The 23,147-nt window shown below is 44.2% G+C and overlaps 1 protein-coding gene across 1 annotated transcript in view; it reads right to left on the bottom strand.

Moving 5' to 3' along the window:
* GRID1 (glutamate ionotropic receptor delta type subunit 1) overlaps positions 1–22,009 on the bottom strand; it is a gene marked incomplete at both ends in the record, with an annotated part of 513,772 nt that extends 491,763 nt beyond the window's left edge. The window contains 2 exons of the mRNA XM_079535236.1: positions 19,777–19,932; positions 21,931–22,009. Of these exons, the coding sequence (XP_079391362.1) occupies positions 19,777–19,932; positions 21,931–22,009 (235 nt within the window). The remainder of the gene's footprint in view (positions 1–19,776; positions 19,933–21,930) is intronic.
* Between the last annotated feature and the right edge of the window lie 1,138 nt (positions 22,010–23,147).

The raw sequence follows: 23,147 nt of genomic DNA, 5'->3' as shown, positions 1-23,147 counted from the left end.
GATCAGATGTGCACTCCTGAGCCTTTCATGTCACCAAGGGTCTGGGTGAAGCAGCATTATCTCTCAAGACTATTTTGAAGGGAAATCCACAGCGTCATCTCAAGAGCAGTTAACAGCTCCACCTCCGAGGCATTCCATCAGAAATAAGAATTACAGCCTCTCTGCTTCCCCTGCTTTAAAAAGCATTCTCTAATTGAACGCACAATGCAGACACATGGCAGCTGCTTTTGATATTCCTACCATACCTGACGCCTCCTTATTTTATCCTGAATCTCTAGCTAATCAACTATTCCTGAATAAGAAACATTCAGTATCAAAAAGCTTAGGCTTGAAAGTGTAAATATCCAAGCACCAAAGCTGTTTTTCTATGAGGAAAGCTATTATCAACAGAAAATCCTTCTGTTGCACCAAATGAGCAGGAACAACGTTTATAGGAAGCACACATTGTTCTGCAACAGCGATTCTTATTGGGATCCAGGTAGTGTTAAAACTTATGCAGAGTTGTTTCTCATGAAAGGCCATATTAAACAAAGTTCTCATTATTCTGTGAGAAATAATGCCACTGAGGTGGCCATTTAAGCACTTGAAAAGTTCCAGTGCAAACACAAAGTTTTACACCAACAAGTGCGCAGGGAGCCTGTGCTGCTGGAGATGGCAGCTGCTGCCCTGGAGCACAGAACAAGCTGGCAGGGCTGGGCTGGGTGGGACCAGGAAGGCACTGCTCAATGCCCTACGCTCAGCCTGTGTCCCAGCTGCAAAGATTTCTTCACAGAACTTCGGAAGGATGGTCTCAGCATATAACAAGAGACATCTAGAAGAAAACTCTCTGAAAAACAATATAGAATTTTTTATTTAAACAAACAAAAAAAATCTATGAAAGAAAAACCAGGCTCTATTCAGCTTTCAAAAAGCAAAGGTGACAAGGATTTTTCTAACCAATGTTTCAAATCCCATGGAATGAATTTTTTAAAAGAGGAGTTTAGTTTTATTTGCATTCCCTGTTTTTCCCATATCATTCATCTCAGAAGGATGATAAGAGAGCAAAGATGCCTACTTGCCTTTTCAAAGCTCTCTTCTCATTCAGGTGCTGAGAGTGCTTAAAAGCTAATGCTGAATCTCTAAACAGAACACATTGTGTTACACATTGCCATTTCTGTTTAAAAATAATTACAGGCTCAGAACTCTTATCTTCTGTATGTTTCATACTATCAGTAACTGCTCTACCATCTCTCTTGCCAAATCTGTTTCTATACGGACTGTGTACAACCACAGTAAATTAGGAAATGCAGCGTGCACTTTGGAATAAGTAGACCCTTTCTCTTGCTACGCTTTAAGCGTATTCCTAGAAAGAGATATCAAGCCCCGGGCGTATAGCTGGCACTACAGCCTGGAAGCCTGTTGTAGGGAATTGCCCATTTTCGTTCCCCCATCATGCATGCCTGGCTAGTTTTGCTTACTGGTGTGCAATAGTCAGCTCTGAGCTTAGAGCAACTTCTGATACTGACTGCATACCTGCAAACAGGCTCTCCTTGAAAGAGCTAAAAGCTGTCAAACCCGAACCAAGACTTCAAGAACTGTCAATTCCTTGGTTCAGATCAGATCTATTAAAGTCTCTGGAAAAGTGACTTTTGGGAATAATTTGCTAATGATAAAATAAGCAATGAATTTTTAAAACTATATTTTCTATAATTTTTACAGTCAGATTTAATACCCACTTTGCGTTCCATAATAAGTCTTACAGTAGGTGATTTTGGAATTAATGAAGGCAGCCTAGAAAATATTTTGCCTATTTCTTCCACAGAAGATTAAATATTTTTCAATAAATAACTTCCTCTATTATAGACTTGATCCTTGTGTCCACACTGAAAAGCCTATATCAGACTGCAATCCTTTCTCTTAGACATTAATCACTCCTGGCCTTTACTAGTCAGTTAAGTTCACTGTAAATGATCACTACCTGAATGCAGTCACTCCAGGAACACCTCTTTGACTTTCCCTAGCCAAATGAGAATGCCATCACCTGTGAGATGATCACCTACATCCAAGATAAAGGAGCGTAACTTTGAAAACACAATTTTTTTTCTCTATTCATGACACCACTCCATCTCTTCAATTACTTTAATACGGGAAACATTTTGGAAACTGGGCATAAATGATATGACTGCTAAGTTGAGACAGCTCAAGTGTCAGCAGTTCAGGCAGAATCAAGTTTTGATACCACCAGGATAAGAGGTTGTTTCTGGACAAGTTCAAGTTGCTTCTGCTGTAAGAAAGAAATATAAAGGTGCAAATCACAGGCCAAGTCTTCATCATGTACTCAGATGAGTGAAGTCTATTCTTCCTGATGCTGGGAAAATAGCAGAAGTGCTCCTTCCCTACTGCCATTCCCACTTCCCAGCCATTCCAGGGCAGCAGCAATAGCACCAAGCCTTGCCATGCAGTCACATTCATCACTAGAGCTAAAGCTGACACTACTCTTCCAGCTCTCAAGATGCCTGCCTGCCATATGCCTCGAGTCATCCTGCGTTTAAATCCATGCATGTGAAAGTTCTTCCCAGGAGGAGGATCTGCCTGTGTGAGGACTAAGTATCATATTTCAGAATTACCTGCAAAAGTGACTTTAATAAGTATGTAAATATTCCTTTGTGGTCTAAGATGCCCACTAACTGAGGCTGAAAGAGTCAAGATAACTCAGAGGGAAAGTAGAAACGCATCCAAAAACATATTCTCATGTACATGCCAAGCTCTATGAAGACGAAACAAAGGTTACAAAGGAAATAAAGGTTGCGACCTGTACCTATAGCTTTCCTCGGTACCAGATATGGTTCATTTTTACAATATTCATACTGTGTTAGCCACAAGTCAGGCCTAAATGCACAGATTCCAGGCTGCTTACAGAATTTAGCTGTGATTTGAACTATTTAAAATCATAGTTGCCATAAGATTATGTATGTTTTAGAACCTCAGCTGTAACAAACTTGAGGATCAGGTCAGGCAAAAGTTTACAAGGTTATTGATGGTTTTAAGGTTACTTTTTCAGATCCGTCTGAACACAGTGATAGCAGGTTCTGATCCTCACACTGAACTTCCATGAACGGAACATGGCTACAGAAGCACTTAAGAAATTAGAGAGAGCAGGAAAACGTTACTGCATACAGTGACTTGGGAAGATTCATTCACATTTCTCAATAAAAAAAAAAAGCTCGCTTCCTCAAAATCCTCTCAGAAACAATCCTTTCTAGTTATCATTTTAAGTGACTGGCCAGAATCATCAAATTGCTATGTGGGCTGCAAATGACAGCAAACATAACCAACTTCAAAAGTTAACATGCAATATACAAAAGGAACAGTTTCCCAGGAATTTGTTGTGATCAGTTCAGATGAGGCAGATGGTAGCAATAGGCAACTCTCTGATACAGAATTAGTGCCAATGGAGACTACAATATTAGAAATATTCAACAACATTGTTGTCCAAGAGACGTTCCACTGTAGAACACTGCATTAACAGCAGCAAAACCCTTGAGAATTTTCCAGGCCTTCTCAGCCTGGAATGCTTCAATGAATGGTAAAAATGGAGGTTGAAACAATCACTCCTAGTTCACAAGCACCAAAGTATAGCTACTAAAGATTCCTAGCCTGTGTTATAACAGTGGCACAGTTACCCTTGGCAAGCAGGGTAAATCTGAGCTCATGGATGTCAGATGTCCCAAATTCTCATGTTCATTTTATTTGTCTGGATTCATACTCCAAGGACCTAGTTCTCCTCCTTCACACTGTATTTCCCTACAGAAAGCAAATCAGACAAGTGAGTTCACCAACACTCAGAGCAAGGGTGTTTACCTGCTTGTTGTTCAAGAACATCAGTCATTTTTCCTGGTCTTTGTTGTTATTTAATGATAACACAAGCCATAAGAAGTTCCAATAAAGAATTACCGGATCATCTTCAAGAAAATTAACAGCATGAAATTAATGACAAAGAGCATACTTAATGCTCCACATCTGGTGAACAAAGATAGAAGGATCATCTGGGTCACCGACTGCTATCCTCAGCAATCTGTAAGATATTACTCTGTAAGATATTATTCTGTCAACGTCTGTGTCTCAAAGTTTGCTGGGGACACAGATGGACTTGTTCAAGTCCAGACAAGTCCCGAGCAAGGACGGTGAAAACCTTTGTCTTAAGGAGACAGATGGACAAGTCCAGGCAAGCCCTAGGCAAAGGTTGTGAAATCCTTTGTCTGGGGGAACGCAGATGGGCAAGGCCAGGGGCAACGAGAGCGAGATGAACTGCAGCTAAATAGCTGTGAAGTGCGCCTTTGTGTGGACCTATCTCAGGATGATGGGCCATCTTAGAGGGTACTCAATGACTCTTGCTCGAAGCCCATCCTTTTCACGTAGGCAGGAGAACAAGGAGGATAAAAGAGGAACTGAAAACCACGAGAGAGGGAGAGAGAGGAATTCCGGAAGATAGATGGATTCCTGAAGATTGAGGTGATTCCTGCATACTGTTGAACTCTCCTGAGCCTGCTGCCGGACTGCTGTTGCTGCTTCAAGAATTGGCTCCTCGACTTCCTCGTCTACCGGCCTGCTGCCCAAGTCCGGCCACGCTGCTGCTCCCCGTCTTCTGCTGCGTTCTGCCCGTGACCTTCAAACACCGTGCAACGGGACCGCTGCTGGATCCTGCTGGTGACTCTCCCCGCTTTACGCAACTCCTGCTTCTTTTCCATCTTTTCTGTCTCCCTCCTTCCCTTCCCCGTCTCCCTGATTAGGTCTTAGTAATAAACTGGATGCAACAACATATGAACCGTTGTTTCTTAATCTCACACCGGGTATACAGATATTAAAGAACCTCATCTCCCTCCTATAAATTGGAGCGAGACACAATCATAGCTAAGTAAGAAGGGTTCAGTAACACAAAGGGCCTGTGAACAACAAGGACTATTTTCTAAACCTTCTATCACTGGTTTCAGTCTATGGCTCATACACCAATGTGGTCATTAAGAAAAAAAAATAATCAAATCTATCATCAGTGGATTTAGGTTATCAAGGAAAAACTGGCTTCCAGCCATCCCAAAGGGTACAGGAAAGGACGAAAAAAACAGAACCACTATGTGACTCAAGAGGTGAAAACAAGAAATTGAGTCCATCATGCTGGCCCCAACAATATCAAGATATGTGTTACGTCACATAGTTCAGACTCATCTAAGAAACAGATCACAATCCACACAACACAGAGTAAAAATGAAATAAACAGCAGGTTCTCACTCATCTGAAGAGAGTAAAAAAAAATTCCTTCACACATCCAAATCTAGGTCAGAAGGAGTCATGAAGCACATGGCAGCACAACATGAGCACTGGAAGGCCGAACTCTAACCCCAAGGATGCCTACAGAGGTCATGAGCTTAAAGTTTTACGTTCCGTGTCCTGTCATACAGAGCAAGCACATCAGCAAGCACATCAGGAACTGCACTGGGAGCACCGTTTCTTTTTATCTAGCAATCCTCATTCAGCAGAAATCAGAGATAGAGTCCATTCCACAACATAGAGCTCAATCCAGAATCACTATCCAGTAGACCAGCTGATCCCTCTCTGTATTAAGGTAACTAATACCCACAATTATTTTACTTCTTGTATGAATAATTATCCACAGAAAAAAAATTGACAAAAGTAACTTCCCTATAAAATCTCATCTAAAAGAGAATGTAACTGTGGGGAGAATAGAATAATTATTTTTAAGCCAATATACCCATCTTGAGACAACCTTCAATGCACGTTTGTACATTTCAAGCAATTTTATCAGCATTTAGGAAGGAAAAAAAAATGCCTTGAGGCCAGCCCTGTCAGCAAATATTTTCCACCTTCAGTTTAAATCTCAGCATTATTCCAGATGAATGCACTGCAAGCACACTTTTCTTAAAGCACTGTGAACAGCCTGTTACGTTGATGCCACTTTTTTTTTCCCCATGTGAGCCATTATTTGCAAACACAGATACCCTGGAAACAAAGGTAACTGGTAATCTTCTAGAAAGAACACAGACATACTTCATGCTAACAATCTCTCATTAAGAAATTCAAAGGAGATTTATTACAGTTAGATTTATGAAACCAAGGCCAAAGCCCATCTGCATCTGTATCTCTGTGCTTTCATGAAGGTAATGATTTTGTCATATCTGTTAGAAGACTTTCTGCCCAAAAACTAAAATGAAGTGACATGACTTTTTTTAAAAAAAAGATATGTTCTTAACAAAAATATAAAAAAATAAGCTTCCTTTGTTGTACTTGCATTTTATCAACAGTATGCCATGCTCTGATGTGAATTTCCAAGTAGTTTAGTAACACTGCACTAATTCACAAACCTTAAATATGCCAGTTAAAAATCCCAGTTTCAAAGTGCATTTTCTACAGGCCCTGGGATTTATGACTATTTTCCAGTGTATCTGATCATCTGACAAGCCACTTGCAAGTCATACATTTAAAATAACCCTAAAGAGATGGAGATATATTTTTAAAAGGCAGAACTTTCTAAATACTTATGTTTATTTGTATTTTCTAAGTGTATTACACATCACCAACTAAATAGTTGTGAAAAAAATTCCCAAAAAGACACCTTTATTTGAATGGCAAATTGACACAAGCCTTCATTTCGCCTTAATGCACTTTCCAGGGGCACCAGAGTTTTTCAAGCTTTTTAAATTCAAAGAAACTCTTCCTATTTCCTATTCAATCTAGAAAAGATCCATCTTACCTTATCAGTGCCCTCCAACAATCTGAATGATGTGGCCTCGAGTCTTTTTTTCTGCCTATGCCTTCATCATTTTGGAAGTAAGTTGAACTCGAATCTGTCCAGGTAAAGTGTCATGCATGCGACACATACTGCTCTCCAGGGCCTTGTACAGTAGTTCTCTGGTCTCATGCACACTATTTTAGACCGTATGAATTTTACAGTTAACTTACATTCTGTGCATAGGTTTTTTGCAAAGGTAAATTACGCCCTTGGGCAGCTAGCAATGATATTTCTGAAAATAAATAAAACTAAATAAATAAATAAAACTTTATAAATCTGTCACAAGTTTCAGGCTGTAATCTTCACTCATTTGCAAACTCAAAAGAACATCAACGTTTTATAGCACATTTTCTTCTTTTTGAGAGACTCAAAATAAGCTCTCTGCTACTTACTTTTAGTAACAGCTAATTTATTTCTTTTTCTGAGAAAATAAATTCCAAAGAGAGACAAAACATCACAACCAACGTGTCTCGTTCCAAGCCTTACTCATACAACTTCTTTAGAGGATGTACCACTCTGTGTAATATCTTCAAGAGAGGAGGACTCCAGTTTACAAATAAGCTCCCTGCAAGCCAAGAAACATAAACAGATAGACAGATAGATAGATAGACAGATTGGCAAAATACATCTTAGAGCCTCAATGCTACCAGGAGTACAGGGCACGAGTTCTGTCTTTGAGCAACAAATTTTACTTCTTAAATACTCACCAGGAGCTTTTCTGCCTGTTTAGCTGCCTTAAGGACAACCTCTCTTTGAAGATAATAAGCACAAAACAGAAAACAAAAAGGCACAAAGTTATGATAAAAAATAATCTGCCTTCTAGTTCACCAATAATTTATGAAGCACTTTCGACCAAATTGTCATTTTAACCTGAATGTAGTCAACTGTCAGCACTGCCAGAATGCCCTGCAGTACAATTGTACATTACAAATACAATTACAACCACTGTTGTAATTTTCTTTTTTACATTCTTGATATTTTATCATTCTTTTGAAGTAATGTGACGTTCTCAAGGAACACCTCTGGCTTGTCATTCATGTGTATTCTCTGTTTCCTTATGATGTCAGAGAAGTACACTTTTGAAGGTTAAAATGAAAAATAAAAATGGAGGAAGATTACATGTTGTGTTAGTGAAAGCAGGCTGAGAGGCTCAATTCTGCAAAACAGACCTTGGGCTCTCCTCAGCAGGTTAACATAGAGGAAGCTGTGTGGAACTTACAGGATTCCCCTGGCAGTCACAGAAAGGCAGCAAGTCTCCCACAGATACACATTTCATTTTCATAATGCAGCTCCGCTTCTTTTGGTGCAAACGCAAAAGACAAAACCTTTCTTTTTTCATGTAGATAAAGCAACTATTTATGAACCTTAAAATCTGCTCTGGCAAACATCTGTATATTGCAGCCCACAGATGTTGTCATCACAATGATTAAAATGCAATGGAAATAAAATAATCCAGCAAATCAAGAGAAGACATATTTATAAAATCTACTGCATTGAGCAGAGACAGGACAGACAGGGAGAGCAACACACTATCGAACTAGAGAAGGCAGGTACAGGAAAGACATCTGAATTCAGAGGAACAGTTGACATTTACAAAGCTCACTAGGAACTGGAATGATGAATCTGCTGCTGCCCATATGAAACAGGGTGCAGCACTGGTGGCTGCAAATGAGGAGGAAGAAGATCTGAAAAGGACATAGGAAAGTATACGTCTCATCAGGAAAGTGTCTTTGCAAAACTGGAGTTTTGGTGAAGAACCCAAGGCATAAAGACACCAGCAACAACTATACAATCAAAGACCTGACAAAAAGGCAAAGAAGAAATTGAATGAGTAACAGAAGGATGTTCATCCTGAGAAAAATACTAGGTCACTGTAAAAAAAAAAAAAATCTAATGAAAGACAGCAAAACAAGATCTGAAAGTCTGAGACATAGGGTTGCATGCTTATCTCAAAAAGAAAAAGGCACCACTACTTACTGCATCGCCCAGATGACTCTGAGTTATAGCTGCCATGATTTATTTCTTAATCACAGTGTAAATGCAAAGAGGGCACAACGTGGTCACAAAAATGTAAGCTGTCCTCAACACATGATACAGCATTAAGCCTTAGAAATATATTTGTGAACCAACCAGCCTTGCCACAACAGAGCCTCTGCCACTGGCAAAGGGAGGGGAAGATGACTCCAGCCACCTGCTTTGAAAAGGCTGTCTCTAATCACGCTTGACAACAGCACTTCTGCCTGCCCGCACAAGTGACTTTGTGAGTACCCATCCAGAGGCAAAGCAAGACCCCACCGGCTGCCAAAGCACTGTAACATTTAATGGCTACGCTAACTTGTGGATAAAGATACCGCTTTACCTAAAAGCCTTGCTGCAAGACATCCCTCCCAAGTGTTTCCCAAGAGTTACAGCACGTACTCCATCAACTCTCTTACTCTTCTTTTTTAAGAAAAAAAAAATCTAGGTTGCACAAAATCACGTTTTGTGCAGGTTGTACCACAGTTTAATCCACATATAGGCACTCTCATTTCAAGCTGCCCGGGACAAGTGTCTTTCTACAAGCAGAGGTTCATTCAACCTCAACTTCTGCTACACCATATCTTTCCTCATCTTGTTACGTGAGCATACTTTGAAAAGCCTTTTCTTCTCTCAGAAAAGGAAATACCTGCAACAAGCTGATTATTTGCAGATTTATTATTGGCTAACAGTGTGGCACCCCTGCTCTTCTCCTGCCCCTCTAAAAATGTGGACCCGTGCTATGCGAGTACCTTGCTCAGACCAGAGGGACGCCAAGCTTTTTCTCCTTCTTTGCAGTTAAGTCAAACAGATATCAAAACCACTGCTACCTCCACAGTAACTGAAGTACTTCAGGCAGACAAGATGAAAGAAAAATAAAGTTTCAGTAAAAAATAAATCTTAAGGCAGATAATTGGATTCCCCCCACCCAAACATCTTAACTCTTTGCACTTCGACCCTCAGAGGCATCACATCATGAGTTCCTTCTTTCTGAGCCTCGCAGATAGCTGCTTCCCTTTCCAGAAATATCCCTAAGCAGGACTGAAAATGGGAAAGCACGGCTCCTCTGGATTAAAATAGAGTTAATATTCAATACAAGACAATGTTCATTTTAGAACAAAGTTTCCTTTTGTGTTGTAACGCACTTTTTTAAGAAAGGAAATAATAAGCTGAGGGTTTTGCAAACAAAAAAAATGACACTGAGATTCTGCCTCCCAGGAACAAATTCCCTCTTCCCTCACTCCAAGTTTTATCTTTATTCAGGAGCGCAAAGGTTAAGAAAACACAGAGCAATGGAAATGCCACTCCACATCATCACACAATTTCAACTTTACGTTGAAAGTATAACCAAGCAGTAAATAACTGGTATTTTCTAATTATCAACTAGTAGCACGGAGTCATTTACCTGCTGACAAAGGTAATTCTCATTCACTTTACAAATATTTGCTCATATACAAAATCCTTTATTCACTTTCTAAATAAGGACAAGACAGACTGTGAGTAAGACTTCGAGGATATTGGAAGTACTCTATCAGCACAGCTATTAGTTAAAATCTGAAAAACTCCAGTAACATAAAAAGCAGAGGAATGAATGGTTGGACTGAGAAACAGGATAAGCAATGAGAGCTTGGACCCGCTGGGAGGTTCCTGATTTTAGCTTGTATTTTTTAAGGGAAAGTCAATGCTTAGATATTATTCTGTTGAATATACAGAAAAAAAAAAAAAGAAAAAAGAAAAAAGAAAAAAAAAAAAAAAAAAAAAAGACTGTTTTCTTACTGTCCTTTTACTCCTTTTATGAAAGGTTACTAAGGGAATGGTTCTAGTAAGGTCAAGCAGTAGAAGCCCTGCTGTGTGTTTTCATACAGCCAAATACCGCTTGACATTAATGCCTCTTGGTTCTTTTTTCCTTTAAATGCAAGCTGTTGGTACTTCCCAATATTAATTCTTATTGCATATTCTAATATACATATTAGTTAATATATTATAATATAAGGGGCAAAAAAGAAAAAAAATGTGCAGGCACCAAGATGCCACAGCAGGGTCAAAAGAAGGGAACTTGACATCAGCAGGGCTTAGCATAGGCAGCCTCCTTCTGGTAAGGCAAACCTTGCGGGTTATAAAATGCACTTCAAACCCAAAAACCTAAATGCAATTTCAAGCACAACTATGAGGTCTCGAAATCATAATTGAATGCAAGCTATTAGAAAAAACATAAAAGAACAGCTTTCCACATAGCTTATATATTTACTGCCTTAAAGTTATGCAAATGAAAGAAATTTTGTCATATTAGAGCATCATTATTATCCACCTTTTACATTATCACAGAACTGTATATGAAATAAAATGGGGAGCTCAAAATGCTGCATGTCATTTAACACTCCCACTTCAAATTTCCCACGAAGAACACTAACAAATCAAAAATTTGCACTGTGCTGATCTGTGTTAGCTGGGTCCTCCCTCAACCTTTTTCCTGTATTCTGAAATCCAAGATGCTTTCTAAGTTGTGAAAGTGCCACCCTTGGCATTCATTTTATTTAAGGCCCGATGTTCTCCACGACAAAGATCCTAAATTGTTGATTTTTAATTCAGCTTCAAGGAAACCATGCTCTTTTTAGTAATGCATCTGTCCCTCAGGGGGGCTTTTTGGTTGTGGACAAGGAGGAACTGTAACATCCAGCGCCCATCTGTGATGGTGGAATGAAGTGGAAAGAAGTCTCAGGACGGTGCCTCGATTCTCACTTCACAAGTGATCCATTTTTGCACACAGCAGTCTGCATATCTCATACCTGCCCTGTGCGCAGTGTTTCATTCTCTGGTTTGAAAGCCAGCCTCTTCCAGCAGGTTTACAAATGGAAAGTAGCTCACAGCATATCTACACCTAAGAAAAATCACCACTAAGTCCAGTATATAAAAAAACCTGTCAAAATTGAAAATGCCATCCCATGAACTCAAACATCTGTAAATTATGGAAAAAAAATCTTGACAGAAAAGCAAAAGCTGTATGGGACATTCCCTTTTTACAGACATCTGTTTAAAAAATGAAAAATAAAAAATAAAAAGGGAGGGGTTTAATTTAAGTAATTGTAACATTTGTATAGCAATATGATTCCAACAGGGCATTCTACGCAATTTTTTTGGAGGGGCAAATTGAAGAAACACCCCTAGGCAACAAGTGAGAGAGACAAATAAAGACACAGCAGGAATTCCCATCAGAGGGAACATACTATGAACAGAAGTATGAAAAACAGTCTGATCTTTGCCTAAAAAACAAAGAAGACTTTGTGGTTCCTCTGAAATGGCAAGCAGTTCAACCTGAGGTAACTGTTTCAGCCATAGTCTTACTGTGTTGAAGTCTTACATTCACAAACCATTGCACACCTTACTTTTTTTTCCTTCCAGTAAACAACCATAGCAAGCCATGAACAGTTTTAATAAACATGACAGTATCCCCCCTTTTCAAACAACGTGTGGTTTTGATTCCTTTCATTCTATGGCTAAACCAAATAAATCACATCAAAATAATAAATTCATCTAACTCTGCAAGTATTAAGATGTAATTTAAAATAGAACACTTAGCTAGTCAGTCCTCTCATCATCGGTGTCTGTAAGACTCTGAACATAGAAAAGCTCAAGGCAGACTCCCTGCTGGACACATTGCACTTAAGTCTAATAACTAAATCCTTTGTACAGGGTATATGTTCATGCATATATATACACATGCATATATAGTTTATACTGCACCATTTATCATCATCTTTAGCCATTATTTTAACTGGAGGCAGTTTTGTATACTCATTTCATGTTTACAGATCCTCCTCCACAGTAATAACTGAGAAAAGCTGCCAGAGACAAACAAAAACACTCCGAAAATTATTTTCTTCTAGAAAAAAAGTAAAACAGAAAAAAAAGAAATATATACTTTTTACGACACTTCCTAGCACGCACGTTAATGGTAAAGCATATTCTCCGCAATGAAATTCTAGAGTAAGAAACCCAGCTGCAGATTGTTGATAAATGATCACCATTGGCAGCAGGATCAGTGGGGAAGACCATCAGATATTGCAATTTGATGTGGACATAAAGGCATTAGCTAGTCAGCATATCAGGTAAAAGAGAGAAGAAATAAGCTTACACAGCTATGTAGACGGAAGCAGTAAAAAATTTGTTCGGACAAAATTCACTGAAAGCAGGAAACCACTCAGGAATTTCCTGTCATCTCATGGCAAGCAGAGTCTACGACCCCTGCTGTGAAAGGCTGAGCACACCACCCCTCATCACCCAGCTGGAGCAGATCCCTGTGCTCTAAGCAGGTTCCATCCACACTGCCACGGTTTGCACAACAGCCTCTCTTTCTGCTTCGGGTTGCTGAGCAGGGAGCCCTCCTTCATTCCCTGACTCTGGCTGCCTACTGCACTCCTATCATGGAATCACAGAATCACAAGGTTGGAAACGACCTGCAAGATCATCTAGTCCAACCACCACGCATTCCTATTAGTACCACAAGCCACTAAACCACATCTCGTAGCTCCTCATCCAGGCGCCTCTTGAACACTGCCAGGGACGGCGACTCCACCACCTCCCTGGGCAGCCATTCCAGTGCCTGACCACCCTTTGAGAGAAAAAGTTTCTCCTCATGTCCAACCTAAACCTCCTCTGCTATAACTTCTGGCCGTTTCCTCGGGTCCTACTATTTGCCTGGGAGAAGAGGCCAGACCCTTTTACACCACAACCTCCCTTCAGGAAGTTGTACAGTGCAATGAGGTCTCCCCTGAGCCTCCTCTTCTCCAGACTGAACAACCCCAGCTCCCTCAGCTGCTCCTCATAAGGTTTGTGTTTCAGACCCCTCACCAGTTTCGTTGCCCTTCTCTGGACACGTTCCAGGGCCTCAATGCCTTTCTTGTAGTGAGGGGCCCAAAACTATGTGTGACACTTCATGGAGTTCACTCTCCGGGCAGCTCAGATCCAGCCCAGAATGATGGGAATTTCTCCAAAAGCAGATAACATGACTGCAGTGGAATTAATCTATGCACACTTAGGGAAAAACAAAAAAGCAATGCTATTGCTGTTGGGATGTCCCAGCAATGCTACTGCTGGGATGTTTTTAAACAAAAGCAGCTCCTTCTGAATGTACAAAACATTTTGCACCTCAGAACGTGAATAACTGTGGCTATGAGTAGAACATGGCAAATGGAAAGAAACAACTAAACAAACATGTATTTGGATGTTCTCCCACAACCTGTAGTCTGCCTTCATTCCCAACACTGAACTGACTCCTGTTTGTGCTGCTGGCTTCTCTCCTTCCTACTGAAAATATCAGTATGTTTCTGCTTTCAGCATAACAAAAACATGAGAACTGGTAGGGATAGGCATTTTAATTTGCTGGGGTTTTAGCTCTGTGAAACACTGGTTAATAATAAACGGAGCCATGCAACTACATCTTACAGAAGAACAGGCACAATGGTGTGACAGCGTCACAGATGTCCTCACTGTGGCAGTCCTTAACAAGCCCTGGTTTGGTCTAGAAGGGCACAAGGAGGTAAACTGTTAAGCACATTCACCCCACTGAGCAACAGCTTTTAACTGCAGCAGACTAGTAGAAAAAAAGTGTAGTTACACAGCAAGGCCTCCCTGACCACATGAGAGATGCCCTACTCTCACTCCTTGTGGCTGGTTTTCAATAAGTGTTGAAAGCTCAGATTAAAAGTAGAAAAGCTATACATAACAATATGTTCTTTCTGGAGAGCTCATAGCTCTGTCAAGAACTTCCAAGCAAGACATCATATCCTGATGATAACACTGTGAAATCTGCATTCTAGCACATTGCGGATGGAGAGAAGATGAAGTTAACGTTATGTGGCAGTGAAGGACTCAAAAGAAACCACTGGAGAAAATTTAATGGAGAGCATATGGATGCAAACGAATTAAAAATCTAGATCCAGTCTACCAAACTACTTCTAGCTAGGTGGCAAACACCTCAATTCAATGCAACCAAATCAGTAAAGCGTGATTAAAAACAAACAAACAAACAAACAAAACTAATGTGTTGTTTTTGCTTTTTTTTAATTCACCTAAATCTTCATTAATTTCTACCAGATTTTTGGTTTATATTTGTTATACCTTGCATTCTCTCTGCTCTTCCATTCTGGTATTAAAAAATCCTGATTCTTAAAACAACAGCCTTCAGTTCTGGAGCATGTGAAACTACAGCTCAGCAGAACAAAATGCCTCGCTCTGCACTTACGCAAACACCCCATCTGACAGCTTTAAATGGTCCAGAATCTGGCTTACCAGGAGGTGAAGAGAGTGTTATCACCATGACTGATGGCTATCTTTTCACAGCTTCTATTAGGTCTTCTCTTCTGTATTTAATGGCCACTCAAGTTTAAATTCTCCCAATGGAGAACAGCCCTTTATTTGAAGTCTGAAGTCTCTATTCCATTAAAATCAAGATACAGCTTCTGACCCACCGTGGGTTTCAAATTAGGGATAATTGCACTAAGTTGACATAAAGTCCCAGGTTGGCAAAACGAGCTATGAGCCAAAATCCCAAGATACATGCACATGCTGAAATAAACCATTAGTCTGCTCCCCCACAGTTCCTGCCACTGGGCAACATGCATATGACAAGTACAGCTTTGTTTGGGGTCTTAGTCAATCAAATAAATGCAAGAATAGCAATGGAGTTGATAAGTCCCATTCTGCAGTTCTGTAGTTCACCTCAGTTATCCCCACACTGATCAGCTTACACCTTCTCAGCAAATAAAACAGTTAGAATGCAACCATGGGGGTAACTTGAAATACACGTACTGAGACAAGATAGCAGAACTGTGCCAAGTGCATCCCCAAGTTCTACACACCATGTAAGAGATCAGCTTCACCCAACGTTGTACAACACAGGCATCTAAAAAATCTGCAACTCTGAGCCGCTGTAAAACCACAGCAGCATCCATGGGATTGACAATAAATCCATTTATGGAACACCATTCTTGCTCTCAGATCACAGTTTGATTTTCCAAATTTGTTCTCATTTCCAGAGCTGACAGCATTTTAACATCAACAAGCATACATACAAGGCTGCTCAAATTAGAAACAATTCATGTGAAATTGCTATGCAGAGAGAACAGCAAGTTTCAGCTGCAGGAAAGCTCCATAGATGTGTAAGCATCGTTCAGTGAGAAACAGGGCTTTAAACTTTCACAGTTTCTGAATAGCAATCTCCTGGCATCTCTTCTCCAAAGAGCGCTAAGAAAGGTAAATATTAGCTTTTCCTATGCCCCAGTTCTGACCTACTGCTGATTATTCCCCCTCCAAAAGTGACATGTTAAAAACTTACACATTAATATTGTTTGTTTTTTTAGTTTAAACACAGGCTTTCGATCCCGGCTGGAAACTTGTTCACCACCCATATGTCACATGAAGAATCACTTTTCAACACCAATGGCAGGCTCAGAAATCCCAATTTGAACTGAGAGCTTTAAAGTGTTCCTCATACCTTTGAGCTTATTTGAACGTTTGAATCACAAAACCATCGCCGCATTACTAGGTTAAATACATACTGCACACAAACAGCTACTCACTATTCCCCTTCTCCATCACTTAACAGAAACTGAGTGCATACCTCCTTCGGAAGCCAGCGTATAATTTAACACCATGTTTGTGATTTCAGTTGATTTTCTTAAAATCATATGAAAAGAAGGATGATTGCCCATGTATATTTTCTCCCATGACAGCCAGTGAAAAAACAACTTATCCCTCCAGTAATTGCCACATGCACAAAAGCAATATGCCACAAAATGTAATGCCTGCTCACAAGCACAAACAGACAACAAAGTCCTATTTCATGCATACACCAGGGTCTGTTTGTTCTTCACTGTTACATCCCTTGTCACTGGAATTCCTTCCACACACGCATCTGCTGCCCTTTGTTATAAAATGTGAGGTTGATGGAGCCAAAATAGCACAACAGAATTTTGTTTCTGCAATTTATAGCAAAATAAAAGACAGATGGAATGCAATTACACTTTTTGTCACTTTCTATTCTCCGGCACCTTACATAAATAACCATTAGCATGAGTGTCCACCGAATCTCCGAAGAAAAAGGACTTCTGATTTCATTTACTTCTTGAAGTCACCACAACTTACCAGAACAGAGCCCTCCTCTCTGTAAACAAAGTCCCTGCAGCCCCTATGTTCAAAATCCTACACCACTTCTCCGCATTTATCAGCACCAAAAACCACTCCATATGGAAGGCACATTATTTGCTCTTTTACATTTTTGGCCTCTAAAACCCAGTAGCTTCTGCTTTTCCATGCTTCTTACCCACAAAGAAGTACTCCACCTGCACAACAGCCACCAGGTCAGACACATCAGTAACAACCAGCATCAGTAACTAACAGCTCGTTACCAAGAAATAGACCTCATAACATGGAGAGATGACTTTCCATAATGTTACCAGCATGACATCATTGAAATGTAGGTCCTAGCTTGCAGCACTCTTTAAAAAGGTCTTAAAAATCATTCACAACGTCATTTCAGAAAAATGCATATAAGATTATTCAAATAAAAACAATATTTATGATTTGATTGATTGTATGCAGTACCCTGGCAGTAGTATCATGGTGGTTTATTTTTATTCCAGATTGGAATTTACTATAAGAAGTTCCATAGCTAGGAAACTAATTCTTGCAACATTGATTTCCATGGCACTGCTTAGAAAGACTCCAGAAGAATAATGTGAATGTCAGGGCATTTTATGTAGCAGCAGCAACATTCTGCAAGCAGTCTGGGCAGAGGATTTGCTCCGGGTTATTTTGAGTACTATCTGCAATATTCTACCAAAATGAGCAGGGCATCGGTACAGTGAGATGTGGTGAGATTCTGAATAGTCAGAGTGACACCAAGGAACACTCAAGCAGGGTGACACCACACAGTAAGAACAGCCCAGTTACTTGGGTGCCCCATGCATCATTTTGTCAGTGTGCTGTGTAATGGTTTCAAAGGTAGAAAATTAAATCTTACATAAAAATAATAAATCTGACCTGAACCAACAATGCAAGCCAGGAAATTGAGCAAAGGCTTCAGGTCAGGACCACTACACAGTCCTCCCAAAAGAACACCTCGGTATGCCTTAATGTCTCTCTTAGAGACAGAGGACAATACCTCTTTGGATCACTTCCTTAATTGCCCAGCATGAGATCAGATCATCCAAGAGCCATTCTAAATGCAATGCACACACGATCCCTGAAAGAGCATCTTGGAAGGAAGAAACATCTTTATTGACACGTGTTCTCACAGTACAAATATTCTGTATTGAATAGACTAAAAATCTGACTGGGGTCCCTTTTGTGGCTTCAACATGGATTTTCAACAGAGATTGTCTGTTTTGATAGTAGTCTTTTTAAACGCAATACTAATCTTCAAGATTAGCAAACAGAGCAGTAGCATCAACAACAAAAACTCTTACTAGATCAAGAAGAATCCTCCAGTTGATCACGCTGCCCGCCCTCAACAAAACTGAGCAAAGAGTCTGGCAACAAGAACATCAGCCCAAATGCAATGTATTCAGAACAGTTGCACAAAGTTTTACTCTAAGAAGAGACACTGTAGCAAGCAATTGTTCAACTACTGTCACTGCCAGAGAGTTGAACAAGCTCCAGTACAGAACACCGAGCTTCTGCAAAAGATAAGAAGATCCAATTGCTCAGGGTTAACCTGTGCCAATAAATGAATTCTCTGGTGTCTGACCACATGCATGGAGTACAGTTTTAAAATCTCCTTCTTTTTCAAAAACAGTGTTACTTTCATGCCTCCTTGCTAAGCTTTCAGAGCAGTAGAAGGAACCCCATTAATGGGAAAGGTCCCTTGAAAAGGTATACTTTGCTGTTTCTCCTGAATGTGCACATTAACTAGGAACCACACTGGGGAGAAAAGACAGCAGAAGAAATTGTTTAGAGTTCATGAAAATTAACATTTGGTGTAATTTTGTAGCTATAATTTGCATGTACACAAGTTACATAAAAATACATATGGATTAATGCAAATTTTCACACAGAGAAAGATTCACTCTGTGCTCTGCAGAACTAAGGGCAAGGCTGGTGATGAATCATTTTTTTTTAAATATTCTAGTTTGGGTATATAAATAGCTCTCTGTTTCTAGAATAATTACTACTGGAAAACACAGCTTCTGAAATAATATAGGCCATAATTAACTTCGGCTTCATTAAATCAGAAATAATATATTTTTCAAGTCTTATTTGTAAAGGCAAGCTGATTAATTTAAACGTTTCCCTTTGGAAAAAAAAAAAAAAAACAAAAAAAAACAAACAAACAAAAAAAAAAACCTAATTGAAATGAATTACCTACGTTACTACTTGTCAGATCTCCTGAACTCTGGAAAGCTTCAGCCGGTGCCTGGCTACCTGACAGACTGCCTGCCCCGTTGCAAGGCGAGGGCTCGCTCCCCTCTCAAGAAGCTCCGCGCTGTTCCGCCGCCTGCCCACCTTCGCTCTCCTCGGGTGGCTGCGGAGAGCGATGCTCCGGGCCAGGCACTGCCTTCTGCCCCGCCGATCCCCCATCCTCCCGCCCGCTCCGGCCTCTCGGTGCCGGCCGAGCCCCACCGGGCGGGGCTCGTTCTTCTGCCCTGCCCACGCGAGGGCTCCAGTGCGGGCCGCAGCAACGGAGAGTTGGGGCGCCTGCGGACTCGGGAGCGACGTGGAGCCCCCGGCCCTATCGGCTCTGCCGCTGCTGCCCCCCGCCCAGGCTGGGCTGCCCCTGCGCGGCGCTGCGCTGCGCTGCATGGCACGGCACAGTGCCTAGCCGGCGCACCGCACCGTCCCTTCTCTTTCCTTGTAAGACAGCGCCAACCCCCGACCGAAGAAAAGTTTCCAAGCGAGCCGCAGGACCGAGACTCCCTCCCCGCTAACAGGACGGACCCTTCTCTCCCCGCCCGCCTGCGCCGTGCTGCCCCGGGGCTCACCTTCCTGCACAGCATGGAAGGGGTTGTTGGCCTCTATGAGCTTGATGGAGTAAGTGATTTTCTCGCTCTGGAGGATGTCGTCATTGAGGTTCAGATCCGACACCGCCTGCTTGAACACCTCGTCGTCCTTGGCAGCATTGCCCTCAAAAATGGCACCTGCGGGGAACAAGGAAGCAGAGGGCGGTGAGGGCCGTGCCCGCTGCCCGCCCGGAACTCCCCTGGCCGTAGCAGGGCCGTACCGGCTCGCAAGGTGCCAGCGGGGCTGCTCCCACGACACTGCAGGCCCGGGGAGAGTGACCGCTCCCTCGGAGACGGGATGGGAGCGGGCCTGGGAACGGGAGCGATCTGTGCTCACGGCGCACCATTTGCGGCCCTTGGGGCAGCGCTCCGGTCCGGGGCCGAACACCCACACAGACGCGAAGGCTCTGCGGCCGGTCACCTGAACGCTTCCGTTTCACTGTCCTGCTTATGCACTTAACATGAAAACATCTGGCGCCGTGCGTTACGTAAGATGCCCTGTGCCGAGCATGTGTGTGCACGCATCACTCTTAGTGCCCTACTCTAGGAGCGATGGGGATCTGTCGTGCTGGCAATCAGTGTTCTCCCTAGGCTCTGAGAAGCTCTGCCCGGTGTGTGCCGGGGCTGCCCCGCACCGCGCAGCTCCGCGCACAGCGCTCTCCTGCTCGCCGGAGCGTTCTCCAGGGAGCGAGAAACGCTGCTCGGGCTGAAGTTTGCGCGGGGAGAAGCAGCGGTGACGCCGCGACCACACCAGAGACGCGGGGCCAGGAAACGGCGCAGCGGGGCTACCTCATTCTCCCGGCTCGGGCACTTCCCCAAGGCTCTAACCCTGCGGGTCGGCCTATGGGACAGGTAGCCGGGGTCCGTCCAGCGCTGAGTAGCGCCCCGGGGCCGAAGCTGCCCTGCCCCCGCTGCGGTCAGGGCTGACCCCGTCTCCTTAATGGCTCCGCAATGCTGTCTGCCTTGGCTACGTCCCCGGGCTCCGGAGGCGCGCGGCGCAGAGCGGAGACTCCCTCAGCGGCCCGGAGCCGCTGCCGCCGGGCCCCGCTCAGCCCTTCCCTTCTCCTCCCCTCCCCTCTCCGGGCGGCGGGGGACTTTCCGCCCACAGCCGCGGAGCTCCCCAGCCAGGACTGCTCCTTCCCCCCGCCCCCCCTACTGGTTTTCTTTCTTTCTTTTTTTTTTTTTTTCCTTTTCATTTCTTTTTCTCCTTTTATTCCCACCCCTCAACCGCCCTCCCAACCCCCCCCCACAAAGGGGCTGGTAGGAAGGACAGCTCTTCATTCCCCGGCCGTACTCCCGTGTCCTCCCCTACCATCTTCTACAAGTGATCCTCTCCCCCTCTCCGCCTCTAAGCATCCTCATTTCTTTCCTGCTGGTACCTTCCGACACCAGCCAAGAGGTGACTGCAGAGCCTCGCTTGCGCTCGCCAGGCTTCCCGCGGACATCGCCGTGCTCGCTCCCAGAAGCCGCAAAAGTTCACATCAGCCTTTCCTTTGCCTCTAATTCATGCCCCTCTTCCTCCCACCGCCGATCCAGCCTCCTTACTGCCCAGGGGTTTTAATGAGATCTTACTCAAACCACAACAGTTGCGCGCACAGCCACACGCACACGCGCGGAGCCGCCGCAAACCTCGCCTCTCTAACCCTTTCCCGGCCAAGTTCTCTCCTCGCGTTCCGGCTCGGCTGCCACCTGCTACGGCAGGCGACGAAGACCGAGGGATTATCTCCTCGAAAGTTTTCCCTCCGAGCACGTTCAGACGATGACTCTCTGTGCCCAGGTTCCGGGGGCGGCTGTTTGTTTTCGGCGGCGGGCAGGAAGGAGGAAAGCGTTCTCCACGCGAGCGGCTCCGAGCTCGGTTCCCGGCCCCGCGGGAGACCGCGACAGGGCGCCAGGGTGCCCCTGCCTCACAGCCCGACCCCGACGCACAGCTCGCCCTTAGCCCCCAACTTTGCGTTCCGGGGGTCCGGATGCCTTTCCCCGCACCCCCCTCTTCCGGCTCTCCGCGGAGTTGGGCTCGTTCGCTGCCTGAAAGATCACAGTGGTAGAACGAGAAGATCCCTTCATTTATTTATCTACCGCGTCCCTCTCCGCCGCCCCCCACCCCTCCCCACCAACCCCCCGCGTTTCCTCTCTTACCGATGTGGATGATGGAGTCCGCCCGCACCGAAACGCACTGAAATATCCAGGGGAAAAGCCAGAGCATCAACACTTCCATTTCCAGCCTGTCGCACAGCACATCAGCCCGGGGTCGGCGGAGAAGCAGGCGGGGGGAAAGAAGAAAGGCGCAAGGGCAGGTGGAGCAGGCGGCGCGGGAGGGAGGGATGCCTCGACACCCCCCGTAGAAAAATAATCCCCAATTCGCACGGAACGCAGACGATTCTCCGAGATGGATGGAAGCGGACGACGCGGAGATGAGAAGACGGGGCCGAAACGGCGCGGCGGTAGATCCCGGCTTGGCAGGCGGCGCGACGGAGCCTCCAGCGCTCGGTGTGCGCCGGGGCGCCGGCAGACCGCGAACTGCGGAGCGGCCCCCCCGCCGCCGCCGCCGCCGCCCGCCCCCCGCGCCACGTGACTGCGGAGCTTCGGCGCTCGGTGCCGCCGGGGCACGGCGCGGCGGGGTGCGGGCGATGGGCGCCCGGGCGGCGCGGAGGGGGACTTGGCGGCTCAGCGACGGAGCGGGAGGGCGCTGCGAAGCGGCGGGGGGGTGGGGGGGGAACTGGCCGCTGCGAGGCACGGAGGGATACGCTGGGAATGATGTTACGTATCACACGCGTACGGCTGCCGGGCTGAGAGGGGCCGGGGCTCCGGGCGCACGGAGGAAAGCGGGGGGCGAGGGGATGCCGGCAGGTAAGGGCGCGGGGTGTGGGCCGGGCTGGAAAGCGGAGATTCCCCCCCCCTCCACCGCGCAGGGAGCAAAGAGGTGGGGAGAAAAGTGGTGCGGCAAAACCGCTGCTCGGTTTGGTTTGTTCTAGCTTTCAATGAAATCTAATTCATAAATCGGACGTGCTCGGACTCAGAAGACTAATTCATCCCCTAAAACAAACGCATCAGTGATTGCAGGCACCCAAACGTGACGAGCGTCTCAATACGCCAAGGATCCAGAGAAAACAAATTCATTCAGGAGCCCAAACCGCAATTAAAACCGCTGCCAAGAAGAGGAGCCGGGAGCAGGATGTTACCAACGCAGTCAAGTTGCTGGGGGCCGGGGCGATACATACAGAGAACGTCAGCGTTCGGATAACGCGAGGCACGGCCATTCCCGGAGGTCGCCGCCTCGGCAGCGCCAGGCTGCTGCGGCCGGACCTGCCCGGGAGGAAGCGGCGTGGCGGTCGGGACGGCGGGCAACGAGCGGC

Source organism: Tetrao urogallus (assembly GCF_951394365.1).
Source record: "Tetrao urogallus genome assembly, chromosome: 5".
Lineage (NCBI taxonomy): Eukaryota > Metazoa > Chordata > Aves > Galliformes > Phasianidae > Tetrao > Tetrao urogallus.
This window is presented reverse-complemented; position numbering and strand designations above follow the sequence as displayed.